Here is a 19,990-nt window from a genome sequence, read left to right on the forward strand (position 1 = left end):
TAATGAATACATATATCAAAGAGAGAAGTAAAAATATTCTTAAACGTTTCCAGTCAAGAGTCATACTTAGTTACAGCACTTGCTATAAGTACTATGCAAATATACAATTCATATAATGCCCCGCAATGTATAATCAAAACTTTATAATTGCTATTGTACTATTATAACACCTATTAGAAGCAATGCCTCTCCTTCAGATAAATACCTCTGTCTATCTTATATTAATTAATCTATCGGGTATCTGTTTACATATCTATCTATCTATCTATCTATCTATCTATCTCATAAACCTTTCACAGCCCATACCACGCGACATAAGAAAAAGCGTACTAGAGCTGATGTCAGTATTACAAATTTTTACTTTCCAAACAATTAAATAATAATAATAATATATTGACTGACAATTTCTGAGGCAATCATGATAAAAATAAAAAAAATCCAAAGTGCTCATCATCAGCCCAATGGGGCTCTGCACTGGTGTTCCTGGAAGAAGAAGAAGCTGCTGCTGCATGCAAGTTCAATGTTAGAAGCCTTAGACAACTGAAGAAAGGAAAACTAAAATACTGTAGAAATGGTGTATTAACATCAACAGTACATACAACACATACAAACAAGGAATGTGTACACGCATGGTGTGTTCTCTGTTGTCACCATCATCATCATCATCATCATCATCATCATCAAGGTGGAGTGATAATACATGTGCCTACTTAGAATTACCAGTCTTTATAAAATCTAGCAGACTACATAGTGTCTGAATACTATTTATATAATATAGACATTACTGTCTAAGCAGTTGCCTATAGGTTCCTTGTGTTTCCAGATCTAGCACTGTATAAACATGCTTTACCTTTGTATGCAATAGTTTTATTTCTCATATGTTTTTTGCAAACACAAATTGTCATAAATAGGCACAAAATGATTAAAAATAGCTAAACTGTATTTTATACATGTACAAGCCTTATTATTATTATTATGATTTGTTTGTATCCTTCATGCCATCCACTGAACATGTATGTCACAATATATTACAGCTTTCTTATACAACATAGTCTCTTTAAGGAGGGGTGGGGGATGGGCTTGATCACCTTAATACTATTGACTGAGGTCATTCCTAGAGATGTATTTTGTTTAATCATAATCGTTCTTCTAATGATAAATTGCTTTGTTCTTCGATCCTGAAGTGCCCCCCATCCTCTGTGATCGGCAAGACATGCCACCACTAGTCACTGTTGGCAACTGACACACCAAGTGCATATGGTTTAGTTCACAGGTAGAGTCCTCTTGATCTGGAAATCAATAATGTTCATTGAAATGTCTTGATTTAAAAAGGTAATGTGTCCAAAAAGAGCTTATCAATGATAGCTGGGGGTGGCACCAAGTCCTCCAGTTTTAGATAGAAGATACGTTGGAGACCCTGTGTGCAAAGGGTTCTGAGTTCTGGTAGTTTTCCCAAAAGTTTGGACAGGTAGTTTGGGCGATTTAGTCCCCCATTATTAAATGTCACATGGTCCTTTAAGCAGTTTACAATCTTGTTCTGAAGTTCTTCTACTCTTTTTGGTTCCTTCAAGCCATGTCTCTCTGCAGAAGGTAATACACAACAGTGTTAGTCATCCCATATACAAGGTTATTTTTGTAACATATCACTTATGTCATATTTAGGATCGGGCATCCTAAGATACTCACCTGTCACCATGGCAAGTGCAGCAATACATGAGAAGGCTGAAATGTCAATATTCATACTTTGCAAGTTGGAGGAGAACTCAACGATAGAATCAATCCATTCCCCAAAGCCACGAACACATTGCAACCTATGAAGAACTGCCCCATTGCAGAAGATGAGTTTGCCCTCAGATGGGTTAGACCTGGAATTAATTAAAGACAAAAAAAAAAACTAATTAGTATCAATGTAATAAATGGCCCTTTAAAAGACTTCTAATTACCGCAGAGCCAATAAAATGCAAATCAATTGACCTTGAACGAGGGGTTGCTTATATAACAATTAAATCTTAATTTGCTAATAATTACCTGTATGCTAATCTTAAAACAAAGAGTTCTAGGAAAGCTGATTCAAAGAGAAGGTCTTGGTCCTGTTTGTGCAGCTCATTGAAACCGGGGATTTTTTCAGCCCAACCTCTGATGATCTCCATAGAGCCAGTAAGCAGGTCATAAAATTGTTGTATATGTTGAGTGTCATCTCCGTTTATTTGGAACTCTGGATTTGCTTGAAACTATAAAACAGTAAATATCTGAACATGAAAAATACATCATAACATAACATAATACATCATTTCCATGATATAATATAATCGGGAAATTACTTTAATATGAATGAAATTCTATTGTGAAGTAACTGAGAGGGAATTTAGTGAAGGTCTGAAGTGAATCTATACATTTCTGCATGAAATAAATGTGTAGTGTTATTATAAATAGAGACTATTATATGTATGTATTAGGATGGGGGATTGTTTGGGGGTCTAGAATGAAGGTTGGAGGCCGCAAGCAAACTGTCCTAGTATGTGCAGAAGGGTCAGGTGTAAATTAGCAGAAAGGAATTATACATGTCTGGAAGGAAACCACGTTATATTCCTATATTCTTCTGCATTTTTAGAAGTATTTGCGGCTATAGAATGTGGTTCACATAAAAGTGGCTGAGATTATCTCCTGGCCAAGTTTCTAATGAAGGATCTAGGCTGATTGATAGGAGACCTGACATTCGCTTCCATCCTAATATTTGCGGCCGATTTATATAGAATTTGGTTCATATAAAGGTTGAGATTACAATATGGGATTGATATAGAATATGGGGATGACCCCACAAGGGCTGAGATCTCCAGCCCATACTCCCACTTACCCTGGAATAGTCCAGGCTGCTCATAGCCGGATTGGAATCGACGTGGGCTCTCACTAGGGCACTGATCAAACTCACCGGGGGGCTGGGGGGCGACGGCTCCTGGGGGCTCTTGGGTTTGGATGGTAAGCGACCCCTTCGACCTTTTAGACTGTCTGTGCGAACCACTGGATGTAAATACAATTTGAGGACGTTAATATCCCACACACATTCCTGGCACACAGTGTACTCAGCCTCATGACAAAGACCCCTTCACTCCGGCCAGTCTGCTTATAATATAGGAACAATGCAGTGATCATCACTACTGGTGCCCAGGAAATTCCCTGGCATCAAGTTCTCTCCAAAGCCCGGTCCCACTCTACCCCAACACATAACACGGGTCCATACACTGAAAATACGGGGCAATCATAAAATGTACAATCATGGCAAGAAAGTTATACCCTCTTATTACATTTATACACACATACTGTACATACACATCTATCTATCTATCTATCTATCTATCTATCTATCTATCTATCATGAATGTGCCATGTTTGCGTTCATATATATGTAGTGAGCATGTGTATTTGTGTCTTGTATACATATATATTTCTTTGTTTCCTACATAATTATCTACAGTGAGTCTCTATCTATCTATCTATCTATCTATCTAATCTATAGCTACCTGTAATTGACTTTTACAATTGTTGCACATCATTGTAAAATATTTAGAAAATAATGTCTACGAGTTATCTAATATATATATATATATCGTGTAATATGTTTATGTGTGAGGATATATTAGAACGTGAAATATTTACATAGTAGGTAGCATGCATTAAAAACATTTAAACTTTGGAAAGTACATATATACATCTACCTAATCATATCTATCTGTCTACCTAATCATATCTATCTGTTTATCTATCTATCTATCTATCTATCTATCTATCTATCTATCTATCTATCTATCTATCTATCTATCTATCTAATCTATCTATGTTAATGAATAATATCAATAGATAAATTGGACTCTGTACCTTCTTTGACCATCCCAACTACAAGGCACTTCTGGAAGCGACAGTACTGACACCTATTCCTACGTCGTTTGTCAACCGGACAATTTTTATTTGCTAAACAAACATATTTGGCATTTTTCTGCACAGTGCGCTGCAAGAAAGAGAAGAAAGAGAGACAGAAGGTGAATCCATGGGATCTGCTCATTCTCATGAATCTTGTGTTCTGTATGTGATGTGTGTGGAGGGGACATTAAGGAGCATTAACATTCAGCCACAGAGCTGTGTTTTATATTCCAAGAAGACAAGGAGTAAATACAGATCCGTGGCCATTCATATTATTTACATCCCTCAGAGACGTCTCTATTTCACATGATAAGATTATTCAATCAGGACGCTGAAATAAAGAGATCACTTAATTTTACCATAGGGAATTCTGTTCCACTTGGTTAGTTAAGACACGGTTCTCTGTCCTAACCAATTTATATCTAAAGCTGCTTGGAACACAAATAGAAATGTTCTACCAAACACAAGCAAAGAAATACAATGTGCTGTGTATAGACTAACAGTCCTAACAGATCTTATTGTTCCTCGATTCTGACCTATTCCTTAAGAAATATTTTGGATAAAGTGTCTTGAGATATGATCTTTAAGGGTTATACGTCATGAAGATGACACTTAACAACTGTCTCATCACAAAACTACTGCTGGCCACAAGAATAATAGGTATTATTGCAAAATGTTTCTATATCCTGGACCGTTGACCAGCACGAATAATAAAAAATTGGAACATTGAGTTACTGATACAATGTTCCGAATTGATGACGCTACAGGATCTTCATGCAGAACGTTATTTTTTTCTGATATTTTGCAACTTTAAAATGTTTTATCTCATCAAAATGATCCAGAATTAATAATAAGTATCTAGTAAACTTGATACTAACCTTGAAAAATCCTTTGCATCCTTCACAAGTACGAACTCCATAGTGTTGGCAGGCAGCATTGTCTCCACAGACCGCACAGAGACCCTCGTTGGACGGGGAACCTCTGGATGGGGGTGAAGGAACTTGACTGTCAATGAGTTGAGACGCATGACTAAGTTGAAGTCCAGGGAAGCCCATGGCTGCCTGTTTTCTGATGGGGTTAGGCACTGCAAAAGTCTGTCCATCCACTATATGATGAGCTCCTGATGTTTCGGGGTTCATAGATACATGGTGACCATCAAACCTCATTTGACAACTAGACACAGGGGTCCCAGGTGGAGACTGCTTGAAAGAGAACAAGGAGAGTCTGGAGACAGGACCTTTCCTCTGGTCAATCATGTGGGTGGTGGCCACATAGTTTTGATGGAAGCTGTGAAGGGAACCAGGGTCATCCCACATTGGGTTATGCTGGACAGGGAAGCCTGGAGTGTTTGAACTTGGGGGTGAAGAGGATTTGTAGTAGACTGAGCCCGAATGTGGCATCATCTCATCGGAATGGGGTGGGAGATGGCTGTGCTGTTGGTAGCTGTGCATCTGAATATCTTCAACTTTTATTGAAGACTGTTGACCAGAGATTGGCATTTGGTACAAGCAAGGTGGCTTGACGTCGTAGCTTGAGTTGTAGTTGTCCATAAAGGTACTGAAGCTGGGGAGAGAAGTGGTGGCAGTGATTTCAGTGTTGGTCAGGTCCATGCTAAACTTGACAAACTCTGGAGTTAAGAAATCGGAGCTGTATTCTCCTGAAGAGTGGTAACTGTAGCTCTGGGAAGCTGGGCTGGCTCCTTGTGGCGATGACCCATACTGAGCCTGAACACAGGGCATGGCTGTAAATGAAACAATTAAATAGATACCCATACTGTTCAACTGCGCACTTCTCCAAAGACTGGAGTATTGTTTCATTCACCCCCAAAACATCTACAAAGTCAATGGAAAACAATGATATTCTACCCCTTCCCCCCCCCCCCTTAAACCTTCCCAAACGTACTGGGTACCCAATGCATGCTTGAAAACTGACTATAACCCCATCTGAGTACTGTAAATTGTGATGACCTGGCAGCTTATTCTGGGATATGTAGTACTCAAATAAAGTCCCACCTGTTACTTAAATGGTGAAAACTACAAGTCAAATTATGCTAGAGTATGACATCCTAGTGCCAAGATATAGTTAAAAGGCAGAAAAGTAAACTATACGTTATCTACCAAAAAAAACTATTCAACTATTGTATAATTCTACCACTATGGAAAACAATATAGAAAATATGTGACCCCCCCCACCCCTAATCCGACCCATAATGAACTGAACAAACCTTCAGCCGGGCTGCGGGCGTTTTCGATGTAAGTAAAGGATGACAGTGTTGTAGTTCTTGTTGGCAATATTTCCAAGATATAAAAATGTTCAATTCAATAGAACCCACGTTTCCAGCATAGGTGTCTGCAATAAAAATAGAGCACACGTTATATATAATAAGCAGTCAATGAGGTGGAATTATAATAGGAGAATCGACATACATAAAACACACATATACAGTACACACATAATACTCAAAAATAATACTGACACATAAAACACACACACACATAATACACACACATACATAATACAAAAAAATATTACTGACACATAAAACGCACATAATACGTTATTAATTCCAGAGGAAAAATATCTAAAGTAAAATTCATTGATGATTGGAAGTGACTTGTATGGTGCACATGAGTCATTAGTGAAACCCTTAACTCTGGCCACTCACTAGAAATCACTGTACGTTCACTAGACTGTGTTGAATCATTTCACTGTTCATAGTGGGTGTTCACTTTATAAAATAGCAATCCATTACTGACAACTATGACAGGCATTTAAATAGTGACAGGACACAAATCTTACAGTCAGGCCTAGCACCTGTCACATGGGTTCATTATTTCTGATCACCAGCATGTAATATTCAAAATCCACCTTAAATACTTCTCTATCTATTTACCTTACAGTCATCACCACAATAAAAAGACAATAAATTAATTGTGACAGTAACCCATTGCTACAAGGGGGTCATATATATTGATATAATATAGACACAATGTATCAGGTGGTGCGACAGTTCTAAAGACCTCGTGTAAATAACCTCCGAAAAGAAAGGAAGGGACACCCCTTGCAAAATGTCTTATAAAAGAAAAATAGCGCTACATTGTATCAAGACATCCTGTCCAAGTCCATATTAATTGGTTTGCATCACCTCCTTCAGCTGATGGCCCCGTGTACAGTAACTAGGAGACCAGAACATCACCTCCCCCAGAGCCAGCAGCTAACAGGACAACTACACTCCAGAAAGCCAGACACCAAGCTGCTTCTCTATAAACATCAGAGACAGAGATGATAGATAGATAGATAGATAGATAGATAGATAGATAGATAGATAGATAGATAGATAGATAGATAGATAGATAGATAGATAGATAGATAGGTAGATAGACCTACTTCAATATTAACACACTGAAAATATTCGACTATTATTTCTAATGTCATTTCATTACTATAGAGCACATGGTGATGGTAGATAGATAGATAGATAGATAGATAGATAGATAGATAGATAGATAGATAGATAGATAGACAGACTATGCTGCACATCACTACTGCAAAATAGTACATGGAAGATATTAGTAAATACTAGAAATACTTGTCTGTCTGTCTTACTATCTATCTATCCATCCATCATCTATCTTCATAACTTCTTTAGAACACAGGTAATCCATATAGTGCAAGTTTACTTCTACTACACATGGGGCTTTACAAAGATAGAGAGATAGATAGATAGATAGATAGATAGATAGATAGATAGATAGATAGATAGATAGATAGATAGATAGATCAAACAACTCCATTTTCCAATAAACCAGCTATCATTAGACACTACTACTACTTTCCTCCAGCACAGAGAAAACTCAAGTCCTATGGGTTAGTGCCAAGTTTGAATGTTATAATATAATAATATTAAAATGAATAACAATGACAATCCATAATACAATGACATGGATATAATAATCCTTAGACTTGATATTTGATACAATATATGGAATAACGTGCTACACTGTATCATTGCTCCCGTCAGTGACTTGTATCCGTGCTCGGTGTATGGGGATGAATGAGAGGAGCCGGCACTTACTTGCAGGGCAGTGCAGCTGCTGGCTCCTCTATGCCTCCAGCTGTGCGGTGCCGGCGCTGCTGTACATCCCTGTGCAGTGGCTGCTGCTGCTGCTGTGGACGGAGAGGAGAAGTTGCTGGCGGAGCAGTGATCAGTCCGTGCAATGTGCCTTTGTTTATGTGGGCTCAGTATTCCTCAGCGCTCACTCTACAAGCAGCGGCGTCAGCTGACGTCAGCACCGTGCAGCCAATCAGCTGCGCTCCGTCCTGCTCCGTCTGTGCTGTTGGCCCCGTTCTGGCTTGTGGTAAATTTCCGATGTGACGTCACGCAGTGAGCAGGGTTTAAGGTGGGAGCGAGTTGGGTTCTCACTTTCTGTGGAGCCTTCCTAGTGGGGGCAACCCCAGGAAACTGTGTGTGTACTGTATATGTGTGTCTATGTAGTTGTATCTGACTATGTGTGTGTGTGGGTGGGTGTGAATATATAACTGTGTGGACTGCAACTTGTGCAAAGCTTTACACACTCATACACAAATACTCATACATAAAAATACACACATACATACATATATACTCATCTACTCACATACTATATATATATATATATATATATATATATATATATATATATATATATATATATATATATATATATATATGCAGACACTCATAGAAACATATACACACAAATATTCACATATACGCAGATACTCATACATATATACACGCACCCATACACACTTTCTCACATATACACACACATATGTACTGATGCACATACACACAAATACACACATATATACAGATACACACACACACACACACACACACACACACACACACACACACACACACACACACACACACACACACACACACACACTGTGTTGTGTGTGTAAATAGTGATGTAATACGATGACGATGATGATGATTGATAATTATTATGTGTTTTCTTGTGTCTTATTATACTGTGGTTCTAGTCTGATTCATTGTGCACTTTGTCTATGGAGACCCTTTGATTTGCAGGTTGTGGTGTATTCTAGAGATCATTGTATCTGACTGTTTATTGCAACATTGTATCTGTAGCTCTATTATTACTGCGCTGCCAATGTGTCAGATTACAACCTGACACAAATGTGTGTGATCCGCCAGATATTTCGTGTAGAGTGTCAATCATTGTATCTTTATAACTCCTTTGCTGATATGATTCACCAGTGAATTGTGTGTAGGGAGATACAAGAAGATCGCACATAGACACTACTCGGGAAGTCCAGCTACTACAATTCTGCCAGCAGCTGGAAGTTACAACTTACATAATAAAATACATAGAACTGTGTAACAGGTGCACGACTGCAGCTGCTGCAAAACCCCATGCACATCAATTCTGATCATGATTTGATTGACAGCCCAGGGGTTTTTCCAAGAGGTTCTGCAGTAGCTAAGTCTATAGAAAGCTACAACTTGCCATTGCACTCAGTAATTGAACCTGACACTTGCAACAATGGAACATGAACCATTTCCATCTGCCCCACGTGTGAGAATAGAAGACTTCACACCCAAGTAACCTTGTTTCTTATGCAGGCTCCTGAGTCATAAATAACAAAATGACATAACATCTACACACATATGCAGCTTGGATCCTATAATTAGCCATGTGGGTGAGGAGGATGCTGCTGTCTTCTAAGCAGCCAGAATTCTTCTATGTGTTTCAGAGAGGAGCATAGTATCTGCCTGGCCCCATCCATCCAGACATTGTGCAGTGTTATAAACAGGACCCCCCCCCCCCCTCCATTCTCTTTGCTTGTAGAAGGAGCTCCTGCCCCTTGAAGGATCCAACTGTCTAATTCCTGCTTGCTGCTGAGATGGGCAGACCCTAGTCCTTGTGTAATGATAATAGAGAAGACCTCCTGTTATTTAGGGGGGATACAAGGCTGATTCTGACAGCTTTCAGTGAAAGGACAATTAAAATGACAGAGCTGCTCTGTCTGGTATATGCAAAGTGAACATTAGCTGCTAATTACAAATAATAATTATTATTACTAACTTAATAAATATGAATGTATGATGAGGTAGTACAGCTGGGCACACATGTATCAATTTCTCCTGAATACAATAAACAATCTGATATTTTTGCATGATTGTTACAAAATAACAACATGTCCTGGTTTAGTGTACTTCACAGTGAATTATCATCCATGTCTGGTTACCAAATGCACGTACAATTAAATCAATATAATAAGAGAATCAATCTACCATCGATACGTATCAAATCAGTTTGTGGACCCCATGTCATTAAAAGGGTTGTTTGGTTTAGGAAACTTATTTTCAAATGCCCTATTAGAGAATTCTGGGTTAATAGGGGGTCTGTCTATGACTATGGAGGACCCAGCATGTCCGTGCATTATACAGATAGCCCACTGATTTCAATGGGAGCTGTGTAATACTCCCATTTCCCCTGAAGTGGCACTGCAGGGAATTGAAACACCTAATAACAGCTGATTGTTGGAGGCCCAGCAGCAGACCACTTGGGATATTATCACTGGGGAACCATTCTAGCATAAAAGGAAATGTTTAAAGCAGAAATCCCCTTTAAAATGCATTGGGGGTATTCATTTGCAAAGTTTGTGGTTCACTTTTGGGAACCTGAATTGAAAACTCTGGAAACTGTTCTTACGGTTTGTAGATTGGCGATGCAACTTGCTCATCTCTCTTAATTAAAATAACATTAAAAACATTTGATAATATTTTTTATGGGTTTAATTGATCATATCGGATTGATTTTGTATCATAGACATGATTATAACGAGTGCTCAATATTAATTGTTACATATGTAAAATCATTACGTTATATGCCCGTATACAGAGGCCTTGTAATATAAAAAAAACTATATGCACTTTCCTTATGGAAGAATGCCCACTGATGTCTCCCTGAATGTGTCAGCTAGCACAGCAAATGAAGTGTTAATAATTTCTGTAGCCTACAGTCAGTGTCAAGGCAGAGCAGTCAGACACAAAGGCTTGATGGTGTTTTAGGTTGCAGATGTTTTCCCAATATTTGCATAGGTAATACCAAGGATCACTTCAGCTTACCTGCATGAGGATGTATTCATTTCACTCAAGTACATATTGTGCCTGTGTGTAACGTCCCATCCCCCATGTTGGAAATTCAATACTCAGGATGGTTGCCAAATGGCAATTTCAAGGTACTGGAACATTGTCATGATGAAGGTTTGAGTCACAGTCCCTCGCCACACTGACCCTAAGTGGTGAAGATGAATAGGAGCGCAGGGGGGTTGTAATTAGAGCAGTCAATCATATCATTTCTAAATGAGATAGTTCTCCAATAGGGGAGTCAAGGTGTCTGTCTAATGCATAAAGGGCTGTTTAATCAGAGCGTTCGCCATGTTAGGGATATTGGTTCATTTGTAATATTTCTGTGCACATGTATCATTGTATTGTAACGATTGCAGCCATTTCACTAGTATGGCTATTATATAACCAATCACTTTAACGAAAATAAATTACAATTATATATAAAATCGGAGGCACACGGTATGGACAGGCTGTAGAGGCCATATTATGGATTCGTAGAACACTGCCATGTGCATAAGGCCCAGGCTACATGGCGACAAAATGCAGTCAGAATGTGCGGGAGTCAACAATTTCGACACCAGGTTGAATAGATGTTGCACTTGTGCAATGGTCACATGACATTTACTATTATATATGGATGGGGTATGACTGAAGAGTAAAAAACCTGTGTGACACTATACTCGCAAAAGTTGCATGTTGCGTTTTAAATTGTGCCACCCACCAGCATGTGGCATTCTACATGGAATGAATTGCTGTCTATGAAAGGCCAAAGAGGTTTCATTGTACATTTTTTGGCTGAATATACATACAGGCTGCCATCGAAACAGATTTATTTTTTTTCATGCATATAATTCAGTTTCCATAATCTTATACCAAACCTTAGCCTGGGTCAAATAACTCTGTCTCGTTTAGAAATCCATTATCAAATACCCTATTATGGAATTCTAAGTTACCCTATTATGAAATTCAATTGGTTTTTATTTTTCCAAAGTACAATACAAAAGTATACAACATCCCAATGAACTTCTCCATTCAGGACCATCATCTATTGGTCAAAACAGAGAACAGCTAGAAAATGCATCTAAGAATCCATCACATCCCTGCATTACATGGGCGGCCCATTGAAATCAATAGACACTGTGTAATGCTTTATTTTCCCTGTGGTGGCGCTGCAGGGAATATAAATACTTGCTTTCAGGTTCCCCCACAGTTCACAGCTAATCGGCAGCAGGGCACCCTGTGATAAGTTTCTCATTAGGGGACTCTTCTAACAAAAAAGTGATTGTCCCACCCCTAAGTTCTGTGGAACTTCTCTGCTTCAATTACAGCATTAAAAAAACTGTTGTAGGCCAAGTCCCTCTGCAACATTAGAAGACATCAGTATTTCCAAATGGCACATAGTAGGTGGGGTTACAGATTTTGCTTTGGGGCTTCCAGTTACGTCGCTGCCCATATCAACCTATCAGAATTCAGCTTTTACGGCAGCCTGTAATATGCTGAGAACTTAGGTCCTGTGCGTGATTTTCACGCACCCATCGCCGTCAATGGGCGATAGGTGCCTGAAAAACGCACCAATATAGGACATGCAGTGAGTTTTACGCAACGGACACTCGCTGCGTGAAAACTCCTGCATGTGTGAACGGCCCCATTGAAATCAATTGGTCCGTGTGCTGCGCGTTCGGCTGAATGAGCCCTAATTGATACCTTTTCAGACAGAAATATTAATCCTGCGCACACACTATTTTTTCAATATTTTTCAACGCTTGTAAAAAAACAAACATAAATTTCAAGCATTTTTCATGGCATTTTTTGCAAGCGTTTTGGTGGCACTTTTGAAAATTTTTCATGTTTTTTTCTATAGTTTTTGAATTCCTATAGAGAAGCCGATGGCAAAAACACCAGGAAAAAAAACGCTTTATCCAGAGCAAGCAAGATGTTGAAAAAGAAAAGTGTCACTGACCCCAGAAAAAACACATAAACGCCACAAACCAAAATGCTTTGTATGTAGTGATTTCTATATTCCACTGTAAACTTTAGTCACATCTAACCACAGCATTTTTTACAAAAAAAAACTGTGAAAAACGTCAATGAAAAGCCACGAAAAATGCAACGAAACACTGTGTTTGAATCCCACCTAAAGGAAGTTGATTAACCTAGACGGCTAATGCAGAGTATGAAACCACAGGTTCTCACCTACACAAGACATATTCACACATACACGTATCCACCCTGACGTTCAGTTTCACAGAGGGTTGGTACAACTATTTCTGTCTGGGTGTGCTGGCCCACCATGGAAATTTGTAAGCCCACCACAGATATAGTACATTAGTATGTCGGCACACTAATTCAAGGAAATGTTGCTTGAATACCATTTCCCTTTTGTTATCATCCCAATCACACCATCCTACTGCAGCAATGACCCCATAATAATATTCATGGCAGCATCGGTGATTTGTATATACCACACATTATGTGGCAATTGTCTATGAGCAACCCTGACCTTCTGAGGGATTACTCTAAGACAGGCCATAGAAGTGGCAATTATTTTTATGGTCTATAGTACAGAAATGGCAATGGCGGGCGGTCAGCAATTATAGCCTCAGCCAATAGCTGCGGTTGCTTTTCTTATAATTATATATCGTTTTTAATGGGCCTAATATCAGTACAAATGGGGGAAGAAGGAATGAAAGGGAGAACAAAGGCATAGTCATTGACCCATTTTAGTAAAAAAAAAAAAAAAATTATTCTTCCCGAAGTTTAACTTTAAGAAGAAGTCCAGGAAATTAAAATATCAATGGCAGCCCTGCTTGTTATCAATGGATCACTCCTGTGCTTAAATTAAAGGGTAACTAAACCTTTGAAGAACTTCTGACATGCCATAGCGACATGTCAGAAGTTATGATGGGTGGGGGTCTGAGAACTGAGTCCCTCACCGATCGCTAAAACGAAGCGTCAGAAGTGGTGAGCGCTGAGCCGCTTGGTTTCTGATTGCCTTTTCTCGGAAAGCCGAGCAATTGGTGTACAGGCTCAATAGGAAAGTCTATGGGCCCGTACACCAACTGCTCAGCTTTCCGAGACGAGCCGATCAGAAACTAAGCAGCTCAGCGATCTGTGGGGACTCATTGCACTAACCCCCACCGATTAAAACTTCTGACATGTCACTATTACATGTCAGAAGTTTTTCGAAAGTTTAGTTACACTTTAAGCAATTCTGAGAATAATATTACATAATGGAATTGTTATTTAAGTTGTTTTCTAACATATTCCAGAAAAATAAATTTACATTAAAACTACACACTAAGTAAGAGCACAGCTGCCTCCTTTACTTTCTACACTTAGAAAGCCAGAAGTCTTATCTTCTTATTATATTATAGGACTAAGTAGTGATGGCTCTATAGGTGAAATTGTTCACCCCCTTCCACCTTAAAAAAAAAGATTTCCATGCTCACTTGGTGACCTTTAGATTTATTTTGTGCCTGACGATGCTTTGTAAAGTGGTCTAAGGAGTGACACTTGTTCCACTAGGCTTTAATGTGATAATGAAGAAGTACATTATGGATCTCAATAGAACCTTCCACTTCAATACATTGGAGAAACTCTCTCTCAGGCCTGATCGCCGCTCTCCAGGGATATCCACTTCATGCAGCCAACAGGTGTATATTTAGAGTAATGGGGCTGATTGTGTTTCCATTCCCATTCATATCTGAGAAACACAAAGCTATATATACATCTTAAGTCAAAATCAATACCTTCCCTGAAGACAAGGCCATAGATCTATGTATCGTGTGTAATGTCTTTAGAAGAAAATATAAAGTCTTCTATTTTATAGCTAATTATGATGTATGAAATACACCGCCGGGGCCTGTTCTATCTGCCACAAGCATAATGAGGAGGGGTTAAGGTTATTAACATCTAGGATCAAAGGACAATCTTAGGAAATAGAGATTATTTCGAAGGGGGTGGGGAGCATTTGTGAGACGCTCGCCCAAGAAGCTTCCATAATAATGAAAATAATCCTGCTCACTGATAAGAGCAACATTGTATACTTAACCCATTACTTGCTCATATTATTGGATTAATCATGAACATGACCTGAGGTTGTTCCCATTATCTGCAGCAGAAATAGACCATCGGTGCGGAATGTGCAACTACATTCAGTCTGAGGAATAACTCTATTAATTCTTCATCTGAAATTGTTTACATAGGAAAATATCTAAACACTAAAAACCAAATACTCCCAATGATACGCTGTAGTAGGTTGTAGGATAGGATAATGTAACTTATATGCACTTATATCCATGTATCTGTGGGCCCATTCATTTATAGAAATCTTCTGAGAGGGCGTTGAATCACTTACCACCCACTAAGTGCCACCAGACCTTCATAAGTATCGCAAAGGACACTCTTTCAGCTCTGGAGTCTGTTGCAAAGCAATGGCCCAGTGGTGCCTATGGCGAATCTTATGCTTATCTCATGGAACCACGATATCGCGATCGTAAAAAAAAGGCAATGTACTACAATTGCATCTTCCCCATAGGTTTAAATTGAAATTGTATGTAATATTATGTGATCTGATACAAGGCTCATTCCATAAGTTTCAGAAAAGCACATTTTCATGTATGTGATTTTATGTTCTGTGATATCTAATAACCTCACAATATACTTATCGATTCTAATTTTGCTGTACAATCTCATCCAATATCACATTGCAACACAATGCTGTGTATGGTGCTCCATAAGCTGCCAGTGTCTCCCTTATAAACAATGCTTCTAGGGGAGAATACTTCAGCAAGGGCCAGGTCCGCGAATCACGTAAATGTTGCAGAATTTTGTTTGCGGAATCTGCAAAACATTTCTGCAACAAACCTCATACGTAAAACATTTGCAGTGGATTCTAGACATGCTATGGATTTCCAAATCCACCTAATACCCTATCTGCTGGGATTTAATCCATTGCAATGCACTGACTAGATCAGTACCAAAATCTGCAACGAAATCCGATTTTCCTATACAGGCACATACATTGCTAAAATTTGACCAATCTTCCAATGGAAAACTGATTACAGCAAAACTCTAATACATTTCATTTTTGCACTGAGCAGTAAATGCTTATATGGCCGGGTTCCCACGTAGTGTAAGCGCTGCAGAATTTCCGTAATGGAATTCTGTCCGGAAATTCCACAGCATTTTAAAAATCTCATGCCCACGCTGCGGAAATAAAACACAGCGAAAACGTTAATAAATTGACCTGCGGTGCGGAATGGAAATCCGCAGCATGTCATTTTATTCTGCACTTTCGTTTCTTTTCTGTTGCAGGTTTTCTCCATTGAATTCGATGGAGGTACAAAATCCGCAACAAATAGCCAAGTGTTGCGACTTCTGAGGCGGAATAAAACTATAAAAACTATACTTACCCAGAACTCCCGGGTTCTTCCTTCAGTCCGGCCTCCTGCAAAGACCTTTCACTCCATGTGATCGCTGCAGCCAATCACAGGCTGCTGCGGTCACATGGGCTGCAGCGTCATCCAGGGAGGCCAGACCGAACGGCACATGAGGGACGTGTCACCATGACAACGGCCAGATAAGTTTGAGCTTTTTTTTTCTACCACTGCTTTCCACAGCGAAAATTCTGCCTGAAAAACTGGTGTGGTTTTTCGGACAGAAAGTACTGCGGTTTCCAGGTCGAATATGCTGCGTAGTTTTACGCAGTGTATCCGACCCTTGGGAACCGGGCCTAAGACTAATGACCCATGCACGGCATGGACCTTTAATACGTATAAAACCTCAAAAATAGGAAAAGGGGGGAGGAATCCTCCAGCTCACCTGACACAAGGGAATGTGTCGCTAGCAGCGCTAGCAGCGCTAGCAGCGCCCGGATCCTCGTGTCGGCACACGGTAGGAGACAAGGAAGAGAAAAGGATTTGGATCCAGCGCTGTATAGGATGTAAAACGGAAGCAATTTCCAAGTTTAATAGTCCTTTTTAAAAGAAGTCCAGTGGTATGAAGTCCTGGTGTGAAGAAAGCGGGTGGTGGTATCCTCAGAGCCTACGCGTTTCGGACGACTTCTGTGTCCTTAGACTTGGCTATGGTATGTCGTCCGAAACGCGTAGGCTCTGAGGATACCACCACCCGCTTTCTTCACACCAGGACTTCATACCACTGGACTTCTTTTAAAAAGGACTATTAAACTTGGAAATTGCTTCCGTTTTACATCCTATACAGCGCTGGATCCAAATCCTTTTCTCTTCCTTATAAAACCTCAACATTGGGTTGAAGGCCATACATAGATACACTAGAGGCCCCATGCAAAAGAGTGGGGGCCGTATTGCAGCTCCGTATAAAATGTAGGCATAATTTGGCCGTGGGCATGAGGTCTAATTAAACAGATTATTATTTGTCCTATATAATGTCTTTTTATTCAGAAGTGAAGGTGATCATTTTGAGCTAATTCCTGGATGGACTGGTAGAATTATTTTCACATGAATGACCATCATAATTTGTTTACTTTTTCTTGCACCAATAGTTGTAAGTGATGTTACATTGTTTCTTCTTTGTATATACTGCAATGTCTCATTTGTCAATGTTGTGTTTTCAGTATGTTTGTAAACATAAACATAATAATAGTCTCAGGCTGATGAACGGTCATGCAGATTGAGGTTTGTTTTGCACCATTGGAATAGCAATGAAAACCAATGCAATCTAGGGCTTCTTGCTACATCTTATATAATAAAATTAAACTGTCCTCTATGGAACTACAATCTGCAAGCGACCTTAAGGGTATGTTCACACGGCCAAATTTCAGACGTATACGAGGCGTATTTTGCCTCGTTTTACGTCTGAAAATATGGCTACAATACGTCGGCAAACATCTGCCCATTCATTTGAATGGGTTTGCCGACGTACTGTGCAGACGACCTGTTATTTACGCGTCGTCGTTTGACAGCTGTCAAACGACGACGCGTAAAAATACAGCCTCGTCAAAAGAAGTGCAGGACACTTCTTTGGACGTTTTTGGAGCTGTTTTCTCATAGACTCCAATGAAAACAGCTCCAAAAACGGACGTAAAAAACGCCGCGAAAACGGCGTGAAAACGCTGCGAAAAATGCGAGTTGGTAAAAAAACGTCTGAAAAGCAGGGTCTGTTTTTCCTTGAAAACAGCTCTGGATTTTCAGACGTTTTTGTTGACTACGTGTGAACATACCCTAAGGCAGGGTTCACACGACCTATTTTCAGGCGTAATGGAGGCGTTTTACGCCTCGAATTACGCCTGAAAAGACGGCTCCAATACATCGGCAAACATCTGCCCATTGCTTTCAATGGGTTTGCCGATGTACTGTGCCGACGACCTGTCATTTTACGTGTCGCTGTCAAAGGACAACTCGTAAAATTACAGCCTCGTCAAAAGAAGTGCAGGACACTTCTTGGGACGTTTTTGGAGCCGTTTTCTCATAGACTCTAATGAAAACAGCTCCAAAAACGGCCGGAAAAAAAACGAGTTGCTCTTAGGGTATGTTCACACGACAGCGTCCGTAACGGCTGAAATTACGGGGATGTTTTCAGGAGAAAATAATTCAGCAACGGCATGTACGGACGTAATTGGCGCTGCTTTTCATTGGAGTCAATGAATAACGGCTCCAATTACACCCCAAGAAGTGACAGGTCATTTCTTTGATGCGGGCGTCTATTTACGCGCCGTCATTTGACAGCGGGGTGTAAATATACGCCTCGTGTGAACAGACAAACGTCAGCCCATTGCTATCAATGGGCAGATGTTTGTCAACGCTTTCAAGCCGCATTTTTCGGACGTAATTCGGGGCAAAAACGCCCGAATTACGTCCGTAATTAGTGTGTGTGAACATACCCTAATGGCATGCTGAGGCGCTTTTTGCTGCGTCCATTACGGACGTTAAATGGAGCTTTTTTTCCATCGAGTCCATGGAAAACGGCTCCATGTACGTCTGAAGAAGTGACAGGCACTTCTTTGACGCAGGCGTCTTTTTTACGCCGCCTTTTGACAGTGGGGCGTAAAAAAAATGACCGTGTGCACAGAACATCGTAAGACCCATTCTAATGAATGGGCAGATGTTTGCCAACGCTATCGAGCAGGCATTTTCGGACATAAATCGAGGCGTAAAACGCCCGAATTACGTCCGTAAATAGTGTGTGGGAACATACCCTTAGACTAATGCAAAAACTTCACAAGGGTTAGAATTTTTGTGACAGTCCCATGGACACATGCAACTTTCCTTTCCATAGTGAATCAAGTAGTGACTGAGAGACTTCATTACACTGCTTATCCCTAACCTAAAGAAGCATTTGAGCACCGTCTTCTCTGACTGCAGGGGCAGAGATGTAACGTGAAGCTCTTGGGGCCCCTGCCTGTTATGTGCCATTTACAATACTGGTGTCTTATGTGGTAAAGGGCCACTTGGCACCTCAGGCACCAGGGCTGCCTCTGCACCATCCATTCTTATGTTCCTGCACAGGGGTATCCAGCAGCTGGACCCACCACCAACTCACAGTCAAAGGAGCTGCCTCATAAATGGACGAGCATTGCAGACAGGGACTTCACACTATTTGCTTCTCACTAGTTACAATGTAACACTGGCCATTCATATGTCCCAGATCCTGCCAGTCTTCTGATATCTCCACTATAGGGACCCAGGTGACAAGTGAACTGCAAGATATCAGCAATGGCCAGAATGCGTCGTCCCAGTCATTGTTTATGATCATTGCTGCACGTTTATCTTATGACATTAATGTGACAATAATAAAGTGTTGTCAGCGACAAGATCTGGACCGGATTGTTCACTTTTATCGGCCACTTTCACTTATATAATAACCGCATCGCACACACAGATCCCTACAGCCAGTGACGTCACAGCGCTCCCCTTTCACTTGTTACATTGTATCACTAGTCAGGGGAGTCCC

General features: G+C 40.0%; 1 protein-coding gene across 1 annotated transcript; it reads right to left on the bottom strand.

The window, feature by feature from the left end:
• Positions 1-256: 256 nt before the first annotated feature.
• Positions 257-8,130, bottom strand: NR4A2 (nuclear receptor subfamily 4 group A member 2). The gene is made up of 8 exons (XM_075831090.1): positions 7,991-8,130; positions 6,140-6,264; positions 4,794-5,656; positions 3,874-4,003; positions 2,855-3,018; positions 2,029-2,231; positions 1,687-1,865; positions 257-1,581 (listed from the first exon to the last, which is right to left on the bottom strand). The coding sequence occupies exons 3-8, from the start codon at positions 5,652-5,654 to the stop codon at positions 1,325-1,327; spliced, it is 1,794 nt and encodes a 597-aa protein (XP_075687205.1). The 5' UTR covers positions 5,655-5,656; positions 6,140-6,264; positions 7,991-8,130; the 3' UTR covers positions 257-1,324.
• Positions 8,131-19,990: the final 11,860 nt, after the last annotated feature.

This window comes from Rhinoderma darwinii, chromosome 6 (genome assembly GCF_050947455.1).
Source record: "Rhinoderma darwinii isolate aRhiDar2 chromosome 6, aRhiDar2.hap1, whole genome shotgun sequence".
NCBI lineage: Eukaryota > Metazoa > Chordata > Amphibia > Anura > Rhinodermatidae > Rhinoderma > Rhinoderma darwinii.

What these genes read in the sequence shown, in the direction of transcription:
- NR4A2 (XM_075831090.1), bottom strand. Translation starts at nt 5,654, where the DNA reads ATGCCCTGTGTTCAGGCTCAGTATGGGTCATCGCCACAAGGAGCCAGC. An exon ending in AGTTGGGATGGTCAAAGAAG is followed by an intron (nt 3,019 to 3,873) that starts GTACAGAGTCCA and finishes ATTTACATCCAG; the next exon opens with TGGTTCGCACAGACAGTCTA. An exon ending in GTTTTAAGATTAGCATACAG is followed by an intron (nt 1,866 to 2,028) that starts GTAATTATTAGC and finishes AATTAATTCCAG; the next exon opens with GTCTAACCCATCTGAGGGCA.